We start from the raw sequence: 16,028 nt of genomic DNA on the forward strand, positions 1-16,028 counted from the left end.
GGAGGAGTTGATTTTGGCCACCAGGGAGTAGCATGGGGCCCCTTGGGGGGAACTGTCCGATATCTTGACACTGGTGGTAATCATGGGAATTCAGGCATGATGCCATTGTGAAGAACTAAATGCACACATGCACACACACACGTCCACACACAGTGGAAGTGAAGCTGATGAGATCTGAATAAGGCCAGTTTGATGTTTGTGACACTGTAGTTTGATGTAGCAAGAAGTTAACTTTGGGGGAAATTGGACAAAGGGGATATATGGGAGCTCTCTGTATTATTTCTTACTGCATGTGAATCTGCAGTTATCTAAGAATAACACATACATGGCAAAGACTAAAGCCAAATTTAACATAAAGGTTTATTCTGGGTCAAGGGTGAAGTACACAGATGATAAGAGATACACAGAGGGGATTCAACTTTTCTTTGACATGTTTTGCTTCTTAAGAAAGAAAATTCTGGGGCTGGGGTTGTGGCTCAGCAGTAGGGCACGCGCCTAGCACGTGCGAGACCCTGGGTTCGATCCTCAGCACTACATAAAAATAAATAAATAAAATAAAGGTATTGTGTCCAACTACAACTAAAAAATTAAATATTTAAAAAAAGAAAAGAAAGAAAATTCTGAAGCAAACATGCATAATGTCAAGATTCTACAAAGCAGAGTGGTAGGTACACAACTGTTTCTCTCATTATCTTCTTTCATGCTTGAAATCATTCATAGTTGTTTGAAATAATTTATAATTATTAAAAGCTGTCTTGCTTCGTGATTTGCATCTGGAGTCAGGACTCGACCTGGGATGCAGTGGTTTACGTCTCAGGCCAGGTGCCAAGGGTGGACCCAGGGCTCAGCCCCTTCCCCAAGAGCCACCCTGCGGCAGACAGGGCAGGGGCTCCTTGGGGGCGTGCCCTGCCCTGTGTGAGCCGCACCTGCCTCTCTCCACAGCCCCCAGAGAAGGAGGGTGCCCTGCCTCGGCAGGTGGGTAACAAAACAGAATGCGGCCTGCTGGGCTTTGTGCTGGATCTGAAGCAGGACTATGAGCCTGTGCGCAGCCAGATGCCGGAGGAGAAGCTGTATAAGGTGTACACCTTCAACTCTGTGCGCAAGTCCATGAGCACCGTCATCAAGATGCCCGACGAGAGCTTCCGCATGTACAGCAAAGGTGCTTCTGAGATTGTGCTGAAAAAGTAAGTGGCCAGCAGGGCGCCGGCTGAGGGCCGAGCTGGAGGAGGGGGTTGGGGGCCTCTGGGCCCTGCAGTGCCAGCATCGTCCATGCTGGACCTAGCAGCGCCCCTGGACTGGAGAGTCCATCTAGCACCAGGTCACACAGCAAGACTCACCCCTTGCCCACCGATTTTTTAACTATATCCTCTTAAAAATTTCTACAGATAAGAGTCTTCCCTGCCTTCTGAGAGACTGGATCCTCAGGACGTTCTGCCCACAGTCACACTTAGATTTTGCTTCCCTTCTCATAGGGCTGGTTGGTGGTAGTTATTTGGTTTTCATCAGGCAAGTTCCTCTGACTCTGTGCGCCAGAAATAAGCCTGGGGAACTAAGCAGGTCACTGCCCTCTGTGGGCCTCAGTTTCCTGGCTCGTACATTGAAGGGAATTGATCTTGCCTGATGGTTCTCAGCTCCAGCAGCGCCATGCAAATCACCCCAGGCAGATTTTTTAAAAACCATTGATCATTGGACTTACCCCAGATAACTTGAATAGGAGACCCGAGGGCAGGGTGCACACGTGGGTATTTATTAAATGCTCCCCCAGCTGATCCTACTATACAAGTGGGGCCAAAAGCTACTAGCCGAGGTTTGATGGCCTTTGGAAACCACTTTTTTTCCCCAAATGAAGCCTTGGGGATAACACATATAACTGACCAAAGCAGGATTGCTCTTGCTGAATGGCCCTGGGCAGATATTTTAAGGTCACCTGATTTTACCCTACCTCAGACCTGGACCCTTGTGGGTGCACCTAGTCCTGAGGCATTATGGGAGATGGACCGGGTGGGCCTTGCCTGAACTCTGTGGCCAGTTGGACATCCCCAATGGGCAGGGGAACACCCCTTAGGCCCTTGGCTGGGCCTTATTCACCTGCCTTTCACCCTCCCCCAGATGCTGCAAAATCCTCAATGGGACAGGTGAGCCCCGGGTCTTCCGGCCCCGAGACAGGGACGAGATGGTGAAGAAGGTGATCGAGCCCATGGCCTGCGACGGGCTCCGCACCATCTGTGTGGCCTACCGTGACTTCCCCAGCAGCCCCGAGCCCGACTGGGACAACGAGAATGACATCCTCAATGACCTCACCTGCATCTGTGTGGTGGGCATCGAGGACCCCGTTCGGCCTGAGGTAAGGCCCTGGTGCTCTGCTGCGGGGCCTGTCCTCCCCGCCGCCAGGTGCTCTTCCCTCTCCCCCTCCAGGGACAGGTGTGGGGAGTTCCCTGCCTTAGAAGCCTTTTTCCTCACAGGAACCAGGAGCTCTGGTAACAAGCCCCTCGGCCCAGGTTCCAGGCCTGGGCAAAGGACACACCCAATGACAAGGGCCGTTGCTCTCAGGAGAACACCAAGTGCAGTGTCCCCATCAGTACTTACACTTCCCTCTGTCCAGGTGCAGTTTAGCAATCACCATCCCCTGGCCAGCTTGCCTGGTAACACCTCTGACATTCGGAGGAACAGAGCTTGCACAAGTTATGGTGTCATGTAATTCGTGGGACCTCCAGGAGCCAAATCCGATGCAGTCACACAAGAGTCTTTATTGCAAGCTCCAGCCTGGACTCACAACTGTTCCCAACACAGCGGTCCCAGGGAGTGAGCCCCGGTCCTTTGTTCAGTGAGATTTTATAGGTTTTGGGGGGATACTCTATGCGTCACAACATCACACAGCTAATCATTCCACACTGCGGGAAAGTCAAACAACAATTCTTAACATTGATTATCACATTCACTGGCGGGAACAAGTTGGGTAGGGGTGATTGGTTAGTACAAGAGGGGGATTCATTGAACTGATTGGTTTAAGCCATGAGGGGAGTACATGCTGAACAACATGGTTTCCCAACATGTTATCAACCACCATAAACTGCTGGGGGGTCATCTGGCATCCCAGGTATTTCCCTGTCTCATGCTGATTGGTGGTTGCTAGGGGGTTGCTATGGGTCCTCATCTAGCCTAACTGAGTCAGGGACACCTGGCCACAGATCTCTCCTGTTATTTGCAGACAAACAACTCAGCAGGGTGGGTATGTGCCTAGGAGTGCTGTGTGGGTTTTTCCAAGGACCAGGGCCATGCCCCCTTCCTTGGACAGGCTTTGCTCTGAGGTAGAAGCTGGTCTCTCAAAAATGGAGTCATATCAGTTTCTCGATGGCAGGTCACACTCTCCAGCAGGTGGGCGGGGGTGACAGCACCTTCCTCACATGGATGGAGGAGGTGATTGTGGGAGAGCCCCTAACAGGTCCTCAGCACACAGTAGGTCTTCAGTCTCCTTTAGCTGAATCTGCATCCTGCAGGGAGAAGGACAAGGATCCTGAGCTGGAGCGTGGCGGGAGGAAGGGAGGAGGATGGACTGCCCAGTGTGGAGTGTGCCGGCAGGGACAGCCTCAGTGTCCCCTCCTGCCCTGAAACCATGTTCTGGCCAGTCCCTGTTCTATCAGAGCCTCAGTTTCCCCTCTTTAAAGGGAAACAGGGTAGAATTTTTGTCCTCCCAAGTTCTTGGGCCTGATGCCGTAAGATTCTACGTTCCACTCAGGCATCAGGGAGAGGAATCAAAGAGTGAATGAACTCTAGCATGGGATGGACCAGGATCCTGAGTGCCAGAATTGCTGGCTGTGTGGCATTGGGCCAGTTACATAAGCTCTCTGATTCTTAATCTGTAGACTTCGGATAATAATATCCTCCCCCATGTACACACATACACACACACACACACACACCCTGGGATATTGTGAAGGGTCTGAATGAACAAAAGCAGAGTGTCTGGCATGAGGTAGATGGCCCCAAAATGAAGGTCCCCTTTCTTCCCGCCTTCCCCACAGATTCATTACTCTGGATCCAGTGACACATTGTGTCCCCTAACACACAGCTGAGCCTTCAGGAGGTGCTCGATAAAGATTTGTAGAATGAATCAGAATGAATGGACTTGAATCCCAGTCTTCTAACACCGTGTCTGGTGCTCAAGTCTCTCTCTCTCTCTCTCTCTCTCTCTCTCTCTCTCTCTCTCTCTCTCCACCCCCCCACTCTGACACACACACACAAGTGGGTCTCACTGTGACCCCCTCATCCTACCCCGATCCTAAAACAGCAAAGACAGTCAGCACCCTGGAGCTTGGCGCTTGGCCCCAGAGCCCGCGTGTGTTTTTCTGTAGACCGCAGCCCTCCCGGGTACACAGGCCATTTATCAGCTCCCCCAGGGGACGCCTGCTCATTACCAACCGTTAATGGGCTCAGGCCTCACGGCTATGCGTTACCTCCTTACTGGAAATTTCTCAGAACCGGCAGCAGTGGCTCCCCCCTGCGGTAGGAGGCTGGCCTAACCACGCCCTGGGGACTCCCTTGTCCTTGCTTTCTAGAGCCTCCTCCACCCCTCCGTGAGCTCCTGGCTCATCACCACGCCTCGGAAACACCTCTGAGGTGGGCTGGGAAAGAGAATCCGGTGCAAACATTTTTTTGGCCCTGACCCACAATAAGAAGAAATGTATTTTATGTCATGACTCAAGTCAGCACACACGCTTAACCAACCCAAGAATTTCACAAAGTAATGCCAGGTAGTGCAGAATTTTCTGTCCTTCCTTCTTTTTGTTAATGCTGATCAATCAACATCCACTGTCTCAAGAGGCGTGGCTAGAGGTTTGAACCCTCATCTCACCCAAACAGCTTCCTGCACACCCCATTTTGCATATGGAAACACTGAGGCCCACAGAGGGATGGGGATGTCCCCAAAGACTCCCTGTAAGAGGCTGAGCGAGTCCCAATTAGGCCAGGTTTCTGCCTTTCTGCCCCAGGGCCTTTGCCTAGATGCCACAAAACAGAAAGGGCAAGTCATTCTGTGTCAGGAGGTTGAGGAAAGACTTCTCACACCCAGGACCTGAGAGGAGCAAAGCTAGGTCCCCGGCATTTGCTGTTGATGGCAGGATCATCCAGAGTAAGTGGCTTCAGACACAGACTTGGAAAGGAACTGGATGCCAGCCCCAACTTTGCCACCAACAAGCCACTAGCCCTCTCTGTGCCTCTGTCTTCTCATCTGCTTGGCTCCCTTCCTGGTTCTGCCTTTGCAGACTTAGAGCCAAGAGACCGGAAAACCAACCCAACATCTGGTCATCCTTCCTTCCACCAGGGAATCCATCCTGGCCCTCTCCCGCCCCCCAGGCTTGCCCTCAAGACGGAATCTGAATTTAACAGCAGTGGCCTGGCAGAGTCAGAGGATGTGGGCTCTGATTCTGCCCCTGCCATTCCTTCTAGGCGGCCTCAGGTGCATCCCCTTTAGCCTCGGTTTCCTCATCTGAAAAACAAGACACTTGGACGGTCTGATGTTCGCGACTCAGGGACATGGCAGGGCTGCTGGGGACGCTACTTGAAAGCATAAAAGCTCAGACCTGCTGATTTACGTCTCCCCCTGGGGGGCGTGGGATGGGTGCAGGCCCCAAGGAGCCCAGTGGATACAGTTGTCTTACTGATTTCCTTTTTAGGATAGGTGATCTGTGTGCATGGAACCAAATTCAAAAAGTACGGAAGTGTGAAATAACCCTACCGCCAGTCTAGTCCCCAATTCCCACCTCCACAGCAGCACTGTCATCGGTTTTGTGAGTGACCCTCTGGGAGCATCCATGCCTATGGTGGGTGCATTTCTGCAAACTCTGCTGGGCTGTGTTCTCCTACAGCCTTCCTGGTCACCCTGCCTTGAGTCTCCTGGGCAAATACCTTGCATAATGCCTCCAGCCTGCCGAGGCCCAGAAAGGAGGATGGCCTCCACCTGGGCCACCTCTAGGGTCCTTAGACATGCTAGGATTCATTTTGCAATAGCAGGAAGATAATTTATGCCCCCCTTGGTTTCCCCAGATGTCAGTGGGGTGAATCTCCACATTGCCTTCCTCCCTAGAGACCATCAAAGGCAAGAATCAGATAAAAACATATTTGCCAAAACTCCCACCCTGAGACGTTGCTGAGGCTGATGGAAGCCATCAGGAGAATGGCGGTCTGGGACTTGCCGGGTTATCCGGGGGTGTTTGGAGCCCTTAGAGTCACAGACAACGGCTGTCACCAGAAACAACAGATGTTTAAAAGCCTTTATTTAATGAAAACAGGAAGCGCCCATTTCCTGGCTGTTTTTCCTCAGTGAGAAATATCTAGGATAATTTTAGCAAAAGAAGCCTTTTTAAAAAAAAAAAAATTAACAGCAATCTTATTTATGTGGAAAGCATATTTCAACCAGATCAATGCCTCTGGGGTTTCAGTCTTAATCATCTCTGCATCTTTAGTGCCTTGAACAGGATGTTCAATAACAGTTCATTGAATGAACAAATGTCTGAGTGATAGAAGAAACTACTGAGAATAGTTTAAGGAAATATCCCACTGGATTGGAAGAATTCAGAATGGCTTCATGAGCTGAAAGCATTTTACATGTAAGATGGGTAAGATACGACACACAGAGGTTGAGGGAGGGCAGAAGGAACAGAATGGGCAGAGCCAGGGAGATGGGAAAGGATTCTGTATTAGTCAGATTTCTGTTACTATGACAAAATGCTTGAGATGAATCAACTTGTAAAGAAGAAAGGTTTGTTTGAGTTCACAGTTTTGGAGGTTTCAGCCCATGGTTGTTTGGGCCCCATTATTTTTTGGCCCATGTTGAGGCAACACATTATGGTGGGGATACATGGCAGAGCAAAGCAGTTCACATCACAGCTTGAAAGGCAAAAGAGAAAGAAGAAGAGACCTAGATTCCATAGTCCCCTTCCAGGGCACAACCCTAGTGACCTAAGACCTCCCACCCCTTAGAGGTTCCACCACCTCCCGATAGCACTAAAGTCTAGGGACCAAGCCTTGAACACACAGGCCTTTGACATTCAAGATCTAAACTATAGTAGATGCTAAGTGTTTTATTCATCAGTTTTCCAGGGCTGCCAAGTGCAGATAGCCCCCAACCTAACGATAATTAGATTTTGAATTTTTTTGTCTTCACAAAGGTGTGGAAGCAATACGCATTCCATGGAAACTGTACTTGGAATTTCAAATCTGGATCTTTTTCCAGACTAGCAAAATGGGGCAGAAAATCCTCTTGATGCTGGGCAGGGCAGTGAGCCGCGGCTGCCTGTCAGCCCAGGATCACGATGGGGAACAACCCCTCGGTGATTGCTGTTCATCTTGGCTGTTCGGTAGGTTAGGTCTATTTGGTGCATATTTGACTTTTGGTATTTTCATCTTAACGGTGGGTTTATCAGGGCTGAACTCTGTGGAGCAGCAGGTAAACCACAAACTGAGCAGCTCAAACAGTGGAAGTTTGTCTTTCGGTTGTGGAAGCTGAAGTCCAAGATCCAGGAGTGGGCAGGGCCTGCTCTAGACCACTCTCCTAGTTTCTAGAGGTTTGCTGACCCTCTCTGTTGTTCTTTGACATGCCTTATCCCTCCCCTGACATCTCCTTTTGTGCATGTTTTTGCATCCAAATTTCCTCTCTGCCTAAGGACCCGGTTATACTGGATGAGGACTTTTCCTGAGAACCTCATCTTAGTGTAATTACCTTCATAAAGACCCTTTCTTCAAGTAAGCTCTGGGGGCTTAGGACTTTGGTGTCTCTTTTGGTAAAAATGCATTTCCAAGCTCAGCAGTGGCTTGGCAGAGGAGGCATGGGAGTGAGGCCTCAAGTCACTAGGGTGTGCACGACTCAGCTCTTGGGTCCAGAATTCCAATGTGCTTTAGTGCTTTAGTATTTCTGGACAACTGGATTTTCTGCCCTTGATGTGTTCTCTTCCCCTCAAAGACATTCTGCAGCAAATATAGTCTTATTATTTTATTATTTGTTATTGCCTATGGGTAAGAATCACTCATTCAGTTGATCTGTGTTCTGTATAAAGGGCTGCCACAGCTCCAGGCTAATTTCCACATCCTGGTTGCTGGGTAAATCCAGAGCTCTGCTTGGGGAAGCTTCTGGGGCCTAGCGGGTGACGCCTTCTGATTGGCTGGGCTGGGTCTGATCTGACCCAATTGGCCCAGACATCAGTCTGTCATTATAGAAGGCAGGATGCAATCCTTACTCTCAGCAAAATGTCCTATTTTAAGTGACAGCATAGTTATTCGGATTTATTCTAATCCAATGTCACATTCTGTAAATAAAATGCCTCCAAATGCAAACATCTCCCCCTCAAAAAAAAAAAAAAACCTGAAAATACACAAACAGACTTATCATGGAGCTTGTAGATGAAGCTGGTCAAGTTCAAGTGTACTAGGTGCTCTGCACTCTGGCCTAGGCCTGATCTGAGAAGGTGTTCATTAGGGTCTTTCCAAAGCATTTATGCAGTTCAGGAGATCCAGTGGTTTGGTCTCAGGAGAGACTATCATGGTCACTAGATGCTGGGTGCCTGGGATTCTGGCTGAGAAGAATTCTGAACCCACATCAGGTTCAATCCAGGATACTGCGATTGATTAACAATGTCTGCCATGGACACAGGAAGAGAAGCCATGGCCTGTATTCTATCTGTGCCATCAGTATCTCATGGAGTTTTTACTCCCCTTTAAGTGGAGCTGCCTATGAGAAGGGCTCACTCTGGGACCCATGAAGGCAGCGAGGGCCTGCCAGGGGTGATGCCCTCCCCCATGGATCCTACCCTCCTGTCTAGGTCCCAGAAGCCATCCGCAAGTGCCAACGGGCAGGTATCACTGTCCGGATGGTCACTGGTGACAATATCAATACGGCCCGGGCCATCGCCATCAAGTGTGGTATCATCCATCCTGGGGAAGACTTCCTGTGTCTGGAGGGCAAAGAGTTCAACCGGAGGATCCGCAATGAGAAGGGGGAGGTACGTGACCCAGGGTAAATGTCCTCAGAGGGACTAGATTTGACGGGGCAGGGAGCTGGGAGGCACTGGCGCTGTGATGCATGATTGTGCAGAAACCAGCCAGTGTACTCTGGGCTCTTCCTCGATCCTCAGTTTCTCTCCCTGATCCTGCTGACCCTCTCCCTCAACCCTCTGCAGATTGAGCAGGAGCGAATTGACAAGATCTGGCCAAAACTGCGGGTGCTGGCTCGCTCCTCCCCGACAGACAAGCACACCCTAGTCAAAGGTGAGACATGGGAGGTCTTGGGAAATTCTGAGGCCAGAGACCAATGCTCCTTTCCTGGCACGTGGTGTTTCCATACAACTGGACGGGGGAAAGGGACCCTCTCTGGGCATCTACACACCTGGTGATGTCCTTATGAAAAGGATGCTTTTCAGCCCCGGGATGCCTGCTGAGGGCCCAAAGGAGGTTGTGAGCCTTCTTTTCTGGGCCTCCAATTCCTCCAAGAAGCGTTAGGATCGGGTCCATCTAGGGTCTCGAACTCATGGCTCAGTTACCATATGGGGACCACAGATATGTTTTATTTGGCCAGTGGGGCATTTTAAATGTCGAGTTTGAGTGACTTTATGCAGATCTTGCTCTCTGTGGTTGACATGCTCGTTATCTGAAAGTCAACCCTCTTCACTTGCTCTCAGTCTGGCCCCAGAGCTCATGAGTTCGAGAGCCTTGGTGTGCTTGGCATCGAGACTCAGGGACAGGCTGTCCTGGGCACATCAATCTGAGTGGTGAGGCTCAATGCCACCGTCTTTCTCTCTCCCCATTTCCCCCCAGAGAGAGCACAACACATGCTAAGCTCTGGGGGCCAGGTTCTAGGTGTTTCTGGTTCATGTCCCGGCTCTGCTGCTGACCTGCTCTGTGGCCGTGGACAAGTCTCTCCACTCTGGGACTCAGTTTACCTATCTGTAAATTGACTATGGGATCCAGGCTTTTGCCTGAGATCATCCGTAGGTGTCTAGGATTCTTGTCTCAAACGTGTCACCCAGGGACATTAATGGAGGCAGATCTAGCCTGGGGACAGAAACGGAACCCCTGAAGCACAGATACTGAAGCAAAAGTTCTCCAACCCATGCTCATTTCTTATTAATTCACTCATTTGCTCATCAACTCATTTATTCATTCTTTCAATGACCATTTATTGAGGACCTATGATATCCAGGCCCTGGTCTAGGTGGATGTGGTCCTTCCCTCTGGGATTCGTGGTACAGGTCCCAGGCAGTGGACACTAAATAGGCATTGTCCCTGCAGAGGGTGAAAGGCTGCATGGGTGGCAGAGAAGGCTGTTCTGGGGCCCGCTGCTGCCCTCTGACTCTGGCTGGATAGGGTGTCAGGTCACAGGCCATGGAAGGCAAGGGGTGAGGGGGTGTTTCCAGGAGGAAGGGTCTGGTTTTCAGACAGGGCAGGGAACCACACTGGAACTGTCCAGAGATAAAGGTTTCCCCAGCACAATCAAGGAATGGACATAAATTCAGTTGCCTGGATTGCAGTCCTGGAAGAGGGAAAGCTGAGGAGGAGACTGGAGGAGGAGGGTGGCATCACATCCTGCAGACCACAGCATTCGCCACTTAGGTGGCAGTGACCTGCACTGTTACCCCAAGGTCAGGATGTGGGAGGGCCAGGTGGAAAAGACCACCCTTTCATAAAGCCCAGCCTGCTTTGGGAGAGTGACCTGCAAGCAAGAGGGACCACCAGGATTGCCTAGCGTGCCACAAGGACCAGATGGTGGCAGGCAGGGCGGCCAGCCGTCAGCAGGTCTGAGAAACCCTTCCAGGTGGAAGTCTGAGCGGGGTGTTTGGACATTGTAAGGGGGTTAAGGGGCAGGGGCCCAGGACCTCTGCTGTCTGCCTGTTTGAGGACCCACTGCAGGCCCAGTGCCTTTCGGGTGGGCAGCTGGGCACCAGGAGTCACAGGAGACAAGACAGATCTGAGGAAAACTGATGCTTTCAGTGTAGGACTGGCCACACTGGGGCCTCTGTCAGTCAAGCAAAGCTTTCCAGAGGTGGCTGGCCCTCAGGGCGGGAGAGTGCGGGGCCTGAGACACAGGTCTGGCTGGGGGTACAAGAGGGAAGAGCTGGGGAGCTGCTGAACCCGGGAGTGCCCACCTGAGTGGTGGCAGTGGCCAAAATTGCCAGCAGAACCCAAGGACAAGTGACCAGAGGAGCAGGAGTGATGGGTGACAGGAAAGCCAGGACGGAAGCTTGTGGGAGAGGAGGACAGATGTGGCCTGGAGGGTCAGGACACAGATGTGGCCACAGGGAAGCCCCTGGTGGCCACGCAGGCAGAGCCACACTGGGCCTAGAGTGAGAAGAGACAGCCCCAGGAGGGTTTTGTCCCAGATCTCTGCTCTGTTGGGAACAGGAAAAGCCCGTTACCAGCCCAGGGAGCCACAGAGAAAAGAATCCCCCCTCGTCCAGCCGCAGAGGAGCCAGCCCCCTGCAGGCTGAGGGAACCAGGGAGGACAGAGGCCTCACATGGGCATGAGAGTAGACCAGCTTGGAGAGACCAAGCCCAGGGCAGAGGGCCTTGGGGCTGGCTACTGGGTAGCAGCAGCTCAGGACGATTCTTGGGGCACCAGGCATGGAAGCTAGGTCTTGAGGGGAGCAATTTAGAGGGGCAGTACCCCAAGTTAGGGAGCTCAGAGGGTAGGGGAGGCAGCAGCTACGGGATGCTTTGGGGTGACAGGGGTCCTCAGGGCACTACGAAGACTTCCTGTGGATGGTGGCATCCAAGCTGAAGCTATAGGTGGGTGACAGGAGTATATCCAACCCAGGGAACCCTTTATAGGAACAAAGGTCAGCGGGAGCCAGGCATGTGGCAAAGAGGTGGACATGGCCAGGGGCAAGAGAAGAGACCAGAGTGGAGAGGCCTGGTCACGGGATTCAGAGGTTCTTGCATGTCATCATGGGGCCCCGGAAAGAAGTGAAAGGCTTTTCCCAGGGGCAAGGGACAGGTTCAAACAAGGTCTTGCAGCAAGTTCCAAGGTGCCCCAAGTCAGTGAGGGGACAGTGGAAATGCCAGTTGTAGAGATCAGGACAGAACGCAAAGGATTTCAGTGACATTTTGGAGCCAGAAATCTAAGGCCTTGGTGATGCGTCTGTTGTGTGGAATAAGAGTCAAGGTCAACACCCAAATATCTGTCCTGCCCATGGCCATCTCTGCCTGGTAGCTCATGACTAACAAGTCCCACACACTCCAAAGGGCCCTGATGATGACACCTTTCACCTACCCTCTTCCACTGACCCGGCTGGTGACTGGGGCCACATGTCTTCTGTTCGTTCTCATTTTTGTTGGATTTTTTATTGAGGATGAGTGTCTGGAGAGAGGCCAAGGTCAGAGTAGTAAGGGGAAGATGCTGGTAGGGCAGATGGCGGGACCCCAGAGAAACCTTGAATATCCCTGGAGCAGCGGAGGGGCCCCTGAGTATAAGCAGAGGGGCCAAGGGGACAGTTTTTCTGGTTAGGGTGGCTGCCAGTGTGGCCAAGTTCTGTAAGAAACAAAGACAGTGCTGGAAAGTGGGCAGGACCCAGGCCACACAGGACCTCCAGCCAGCCCTGGGCTAACCAAGTGCCCAGAATGCCCTGGGAAGAGCCACGTCAGAAGGGGCTAGCTAAGCAGGGGCCAGAGAGGGGGCCATGGCCATGGCCAACGCTCAGGGCTGGCCCAGGCCCTGAGCATACTCCTGCTCTCCACAGGCATCATCGACAGCACACACACTGAGCAACGGCAGGTGGTGGCCGTGACCGGGGATGGGACCAACGATGGGCCTGCACTCAAGAAGGCTGACGTGGGCTTCGCCATGGTAGGAGCGGCTCTCAGGGGTCTGGGGTGGAATCTGGCAGGAGTATATAGGCAAGCTTGGGGAACGCCTGGACTATATAGCCTTGAAGTGGCTTGGGGGACCCCCAGTTGACACTCAGCTGACCCTTTGGCCCTGTGTGTGTTCAATGCTCTCCAGCCTCCACCTGGCCCCAGAGGTCTTCCTGGAAGGGAGGAGTCCTTCTGCTCAGGGAGAGCTTTGCAAGGAGGGGCACTTGCAGGTTGGGGAGCAGGAGGGTGAGGGAGGAGAGGGTCCAGGGCAGGGCCCAGGTGGGGGTCTGTGTGTGTCCCTGTGTGTGGTCTGGCTGTGCTGGGCCCATTGGGATGGAACAGGAGTGGGCTGTGGTGGGCTGAGGATGTGCCAGGGGTGGGGACAGCAGTATAGAGCCACTCACCTCCCCCGGCCACCCCTCCAGGCTCCTGTCCCTGTCCCCACAGGGCATCGCAGGCACGGATGTAGCCAAGGAGGCCTCAGACATCATCCTGACAGACGACAACTTCAGCAGCATCGTCAAGGCGGTGATGTGGGGACGCAACGTCTATGACAGCATCTCCAAGTTCTTGCAGTTCCAGCTGACTGTCAACGTGGTGGCTGTAATCGTGGCCTTCACAGGCGCATGCATCACACAGGTGGGTCCTTGGGGAGCGGGCAGAGACCCCCAGCTGAGAGCTTCCTGAGCTGTGTCAGAATGCCTGGACTTGGGGCACCTGTGATTGGAGCGCCTGCCAGGAACCGCATCACAGTTCCCTGTGCAGGTGCCAGCCCCGGTGCAGTGGAGGAAATGAGGCCTCGAGAGGTGGCATGGCTCAGGTGGCCCAGTAAGTGGAAGACGTCAGCCTTACACGCCCATGGTCCTGGGCCAGGCACTGGCCAGACTCTTGGTCCAGGGCTAGGGGGAGACAGGGCCAGTGCAGGCCCAATGTAGATCACGGGACCAGCTGAGGGTCAGCGGGGCCCCTGGGGGCCTTGGTTCTGCAGTGATGGGGACAGTACAGGCAGCGGGAATCTGTTTATCCAGATCACTTCTTCTGGGTCTCATGCAGCCCTGTCCTCTGGACTAGGTGGGGCCTGCAGAAAACAAGACCTGGAGGTCTTCAGCCTCACCGCGTCCTCACTTTGAGGCAGGAATTGAAATGATTCCCATTATTCAGAGGCAGAAACTGAAGCTCAGAGTAGGAGAGGCACCTACCACTGCTCCTGAAGCCTCCTGGTACTGCTACCAGCCCGCCTCTTCCAGGAGCTGACCAGCCTGGCCTGGGGAAGAGGATAGGCTGCCTCAGCCCTGGGAGGTCCCTGAGGCCTGACCCCTTCCAGCAGCCACCTCAGTATTCAAGCCCCTGTACTCAGGATCCCCAGAATCCCAGAGTGCTGCACTTTGCTCCCCTCTGTTGCATCCCGAGTCATGGGGACACTCCTGGTGGCCACTGCCTGCCCCAGTCTGAGAGTCAGAGCCCTGTGGGGTGAAGGGCAGAGATAGGGAGGGTTGGGTTCCCTTCTGCTGGGAAGAGTCCTCCCTCCTCTCCTGTGGATGAGAAGCTCCCTCTAGTGGCAGCTTGGGGACACTGCCAAGGCAACAGAAACTCGGGCTTCTTGGATCCAACTGGTACCAGGTGGGGAAACTGAGGTTCCAAGAAAACTACCAGTTGAACAGGGACCAGGGGGAATAGGTGGACCAGTCCCTGAGGTGCACTCAATCGGAGAAAGCTGGGGGGCAGGAGGAAGCCCAAGAGGGATGGCTGAGCCCGGGCAGAGGCCGGGGAGCTGGTCAGGAGGGGCTGTGACAATTGCCTAGGAGGTGAGCGAGCGCACGGGCGCAGGCAGAGGGGTCAGGGTGGGTGGCTTCCTGAAGGCTGTGTTCCATAGCCCCCAGATGGGCAAGGCTAAAGTCACAGAGAGTCTGGGCTGGAGAGAGGCCAGGTGGGAGGAGGTGGGTCCCTGAAGCTAGGGAGACAGGTACGCAGAGGAGAGCAGGGTCCGGGAAGGGGCCACAGGAGCCCAGTTTTAAAAGGAGGGAGGAGGAGCCCTCTGAAAGGGAGGACCAGGAGAGTGGGGTCAGGAGTGGCCTGGCACTGCGGTGAGGCTGGAGGAGGGATCCCTCAATCTGATACAGAAGTGGCCCTGACGGAGAAAGGCATTTGAGGACACAGGGGGGCCAAGCTGTGGTCAAGGCCTGCGGGGCAGGAGGAGGGAGGGCGTCCAGCAGCTTCAGTTCCTTCAGGCAGTGGAGACCCTGCGCTGTGATTGTGCCCGACACGTGGTGCCCTCCTGTCTCAGCGAGAGGTCTGGAAGGGCACACACCAGAATGGGGGCAGTGGTGACCTCTGAGATCCCCAGAGACTTTTAGCCTCCTCTGCTATTCCTCATGTGCCAAAATTTCCCAGCATGAAAGTGTATTATTTTTAAAGTCATAGAAACACAAAGAGAGGTTTTTTAGAATAATGTAGGATAATAAGAGGCAAGGAGAAATTGGGGACAAGGGTCATGGAAAGGAGAGACTTGAGCCACAGACAGTTGAGGGGAAAGAGGCAGCAGGAGGTGCAGAGGAAAGGGGAGTGGCAGGGGCTGTGCTGTGGCATGGCCAGGAGCAGAGGGGAGGGAGGTGGCGGGTAAGATTACCAGAAGCTGGTGGCTGTTGGGCCTGGGGGACTCTGCCTTCTCCTGGGGTGGCGGGGTACAGGGCTGAGGTGGGCAGCTCTGCATAGTCCTCCAGAGGAGGCTTCTAGAACCTGCTGTGCACCTGCTCAGGAACCCACAGGACAGGCCAGCCTCATGTGACCTCCGTCACATCCTACCAGCACTCTATGGCAGAGGAGGGGCTGGCTCCTGTGACAGAGCTCTCCTTGGGCCACTTCCTCAGGACTCCCCTCTGAAGGCTGTGCAGATGCTCTGGGTGAACCTCATCATGGACACGTTCGCCTCCCTGGCTCTGGCCACAGAGCCGCCCACTGAGACTCTGCTTCTGAGGAAGCCATACGGACGCAACAAGCCCCTCATCTCCCGGACCATGATGAAGAACATCCTGGGCCACGCAGTCTACCAGCTTACCCTCATCTTCACCCTGCTCTTCGTTGGTGAGCCCCCTGCCCACATCCTCAGTGGCCCTGTCACCACCTTCCAGGGACACTTTGGCCCAGACCTGGCATCTGGATTCACAGCCACCTTCCTATTTTGCTCAAGCTTA

The 16,028-nt window shown here is 53.3% G+C and overlaps 1 protein-coding gene across 6 annotated transcripts in view; it reads left to right on the forward strand.

The window, feature by feature from the left end:
• The window catches only part of Atp2b2 (ATPase plasma membrane Ca2+ transporting 2), a 133,377-nt gene that overhangs the window by 101,152 nt on the left and 16,197 nt on the right, over positions 1 to 16,028 (forward strand). For all 6 annotated transcript variants that reach the window (XR_013089505.1, XM_076841205.1, XM_076841201.1 and 3 more), the window contains 7 exons: positions 943 to 1,184; positions 2,110 to 2,344; positions 8,814 to 8,993; positions 9,171 to 9,258; positions 12,723 to 12,829; positions 13,285 to 13,476; positions 15,705 to 15,918. Coding sequence is in view for 5 of the 6 variants with exons in the window: in XM_076841205.1 (XP_076697320.1) it covers positions 943 to 1,184; positions 2,110 to 2,344; positions 8,814 to 8,993; positions 9,171 to 9,258; positions 12,723 to 12,829; positions 13,285 to 13,476; positions 15,705 to 15,918 (1,258 nt within the window). In the remaining variant the exon portion in view is untranslated. The remainder of the gene's footprint in view (positions 1 to 942; positions 1,185 to 2,109; positions 2,345 to 8,813; positions 8,994 to 9,170; positions 9,259 to 12,722; positions 12,830 to 13,284; positions 13,477 to 15,704; positions 15,919 to 16,028) is intronic.

Source organism: Callospermophilus lateralis, chromosome 20 (genome assembly GCF_048772815.1).
Source record: "Callospermophilus lateralis isolate mCalLat2 chromosome 20, mCalLat2.hap1, whole genome shotgun sequence".
In the NCBI taxonomy this organism is placed as follows: Eukaryota; Metazoa; Chordata; class Mammalia; order Rodentia; family Sciuridae; genus Callospermophilus; species Callospermophilus lateralis.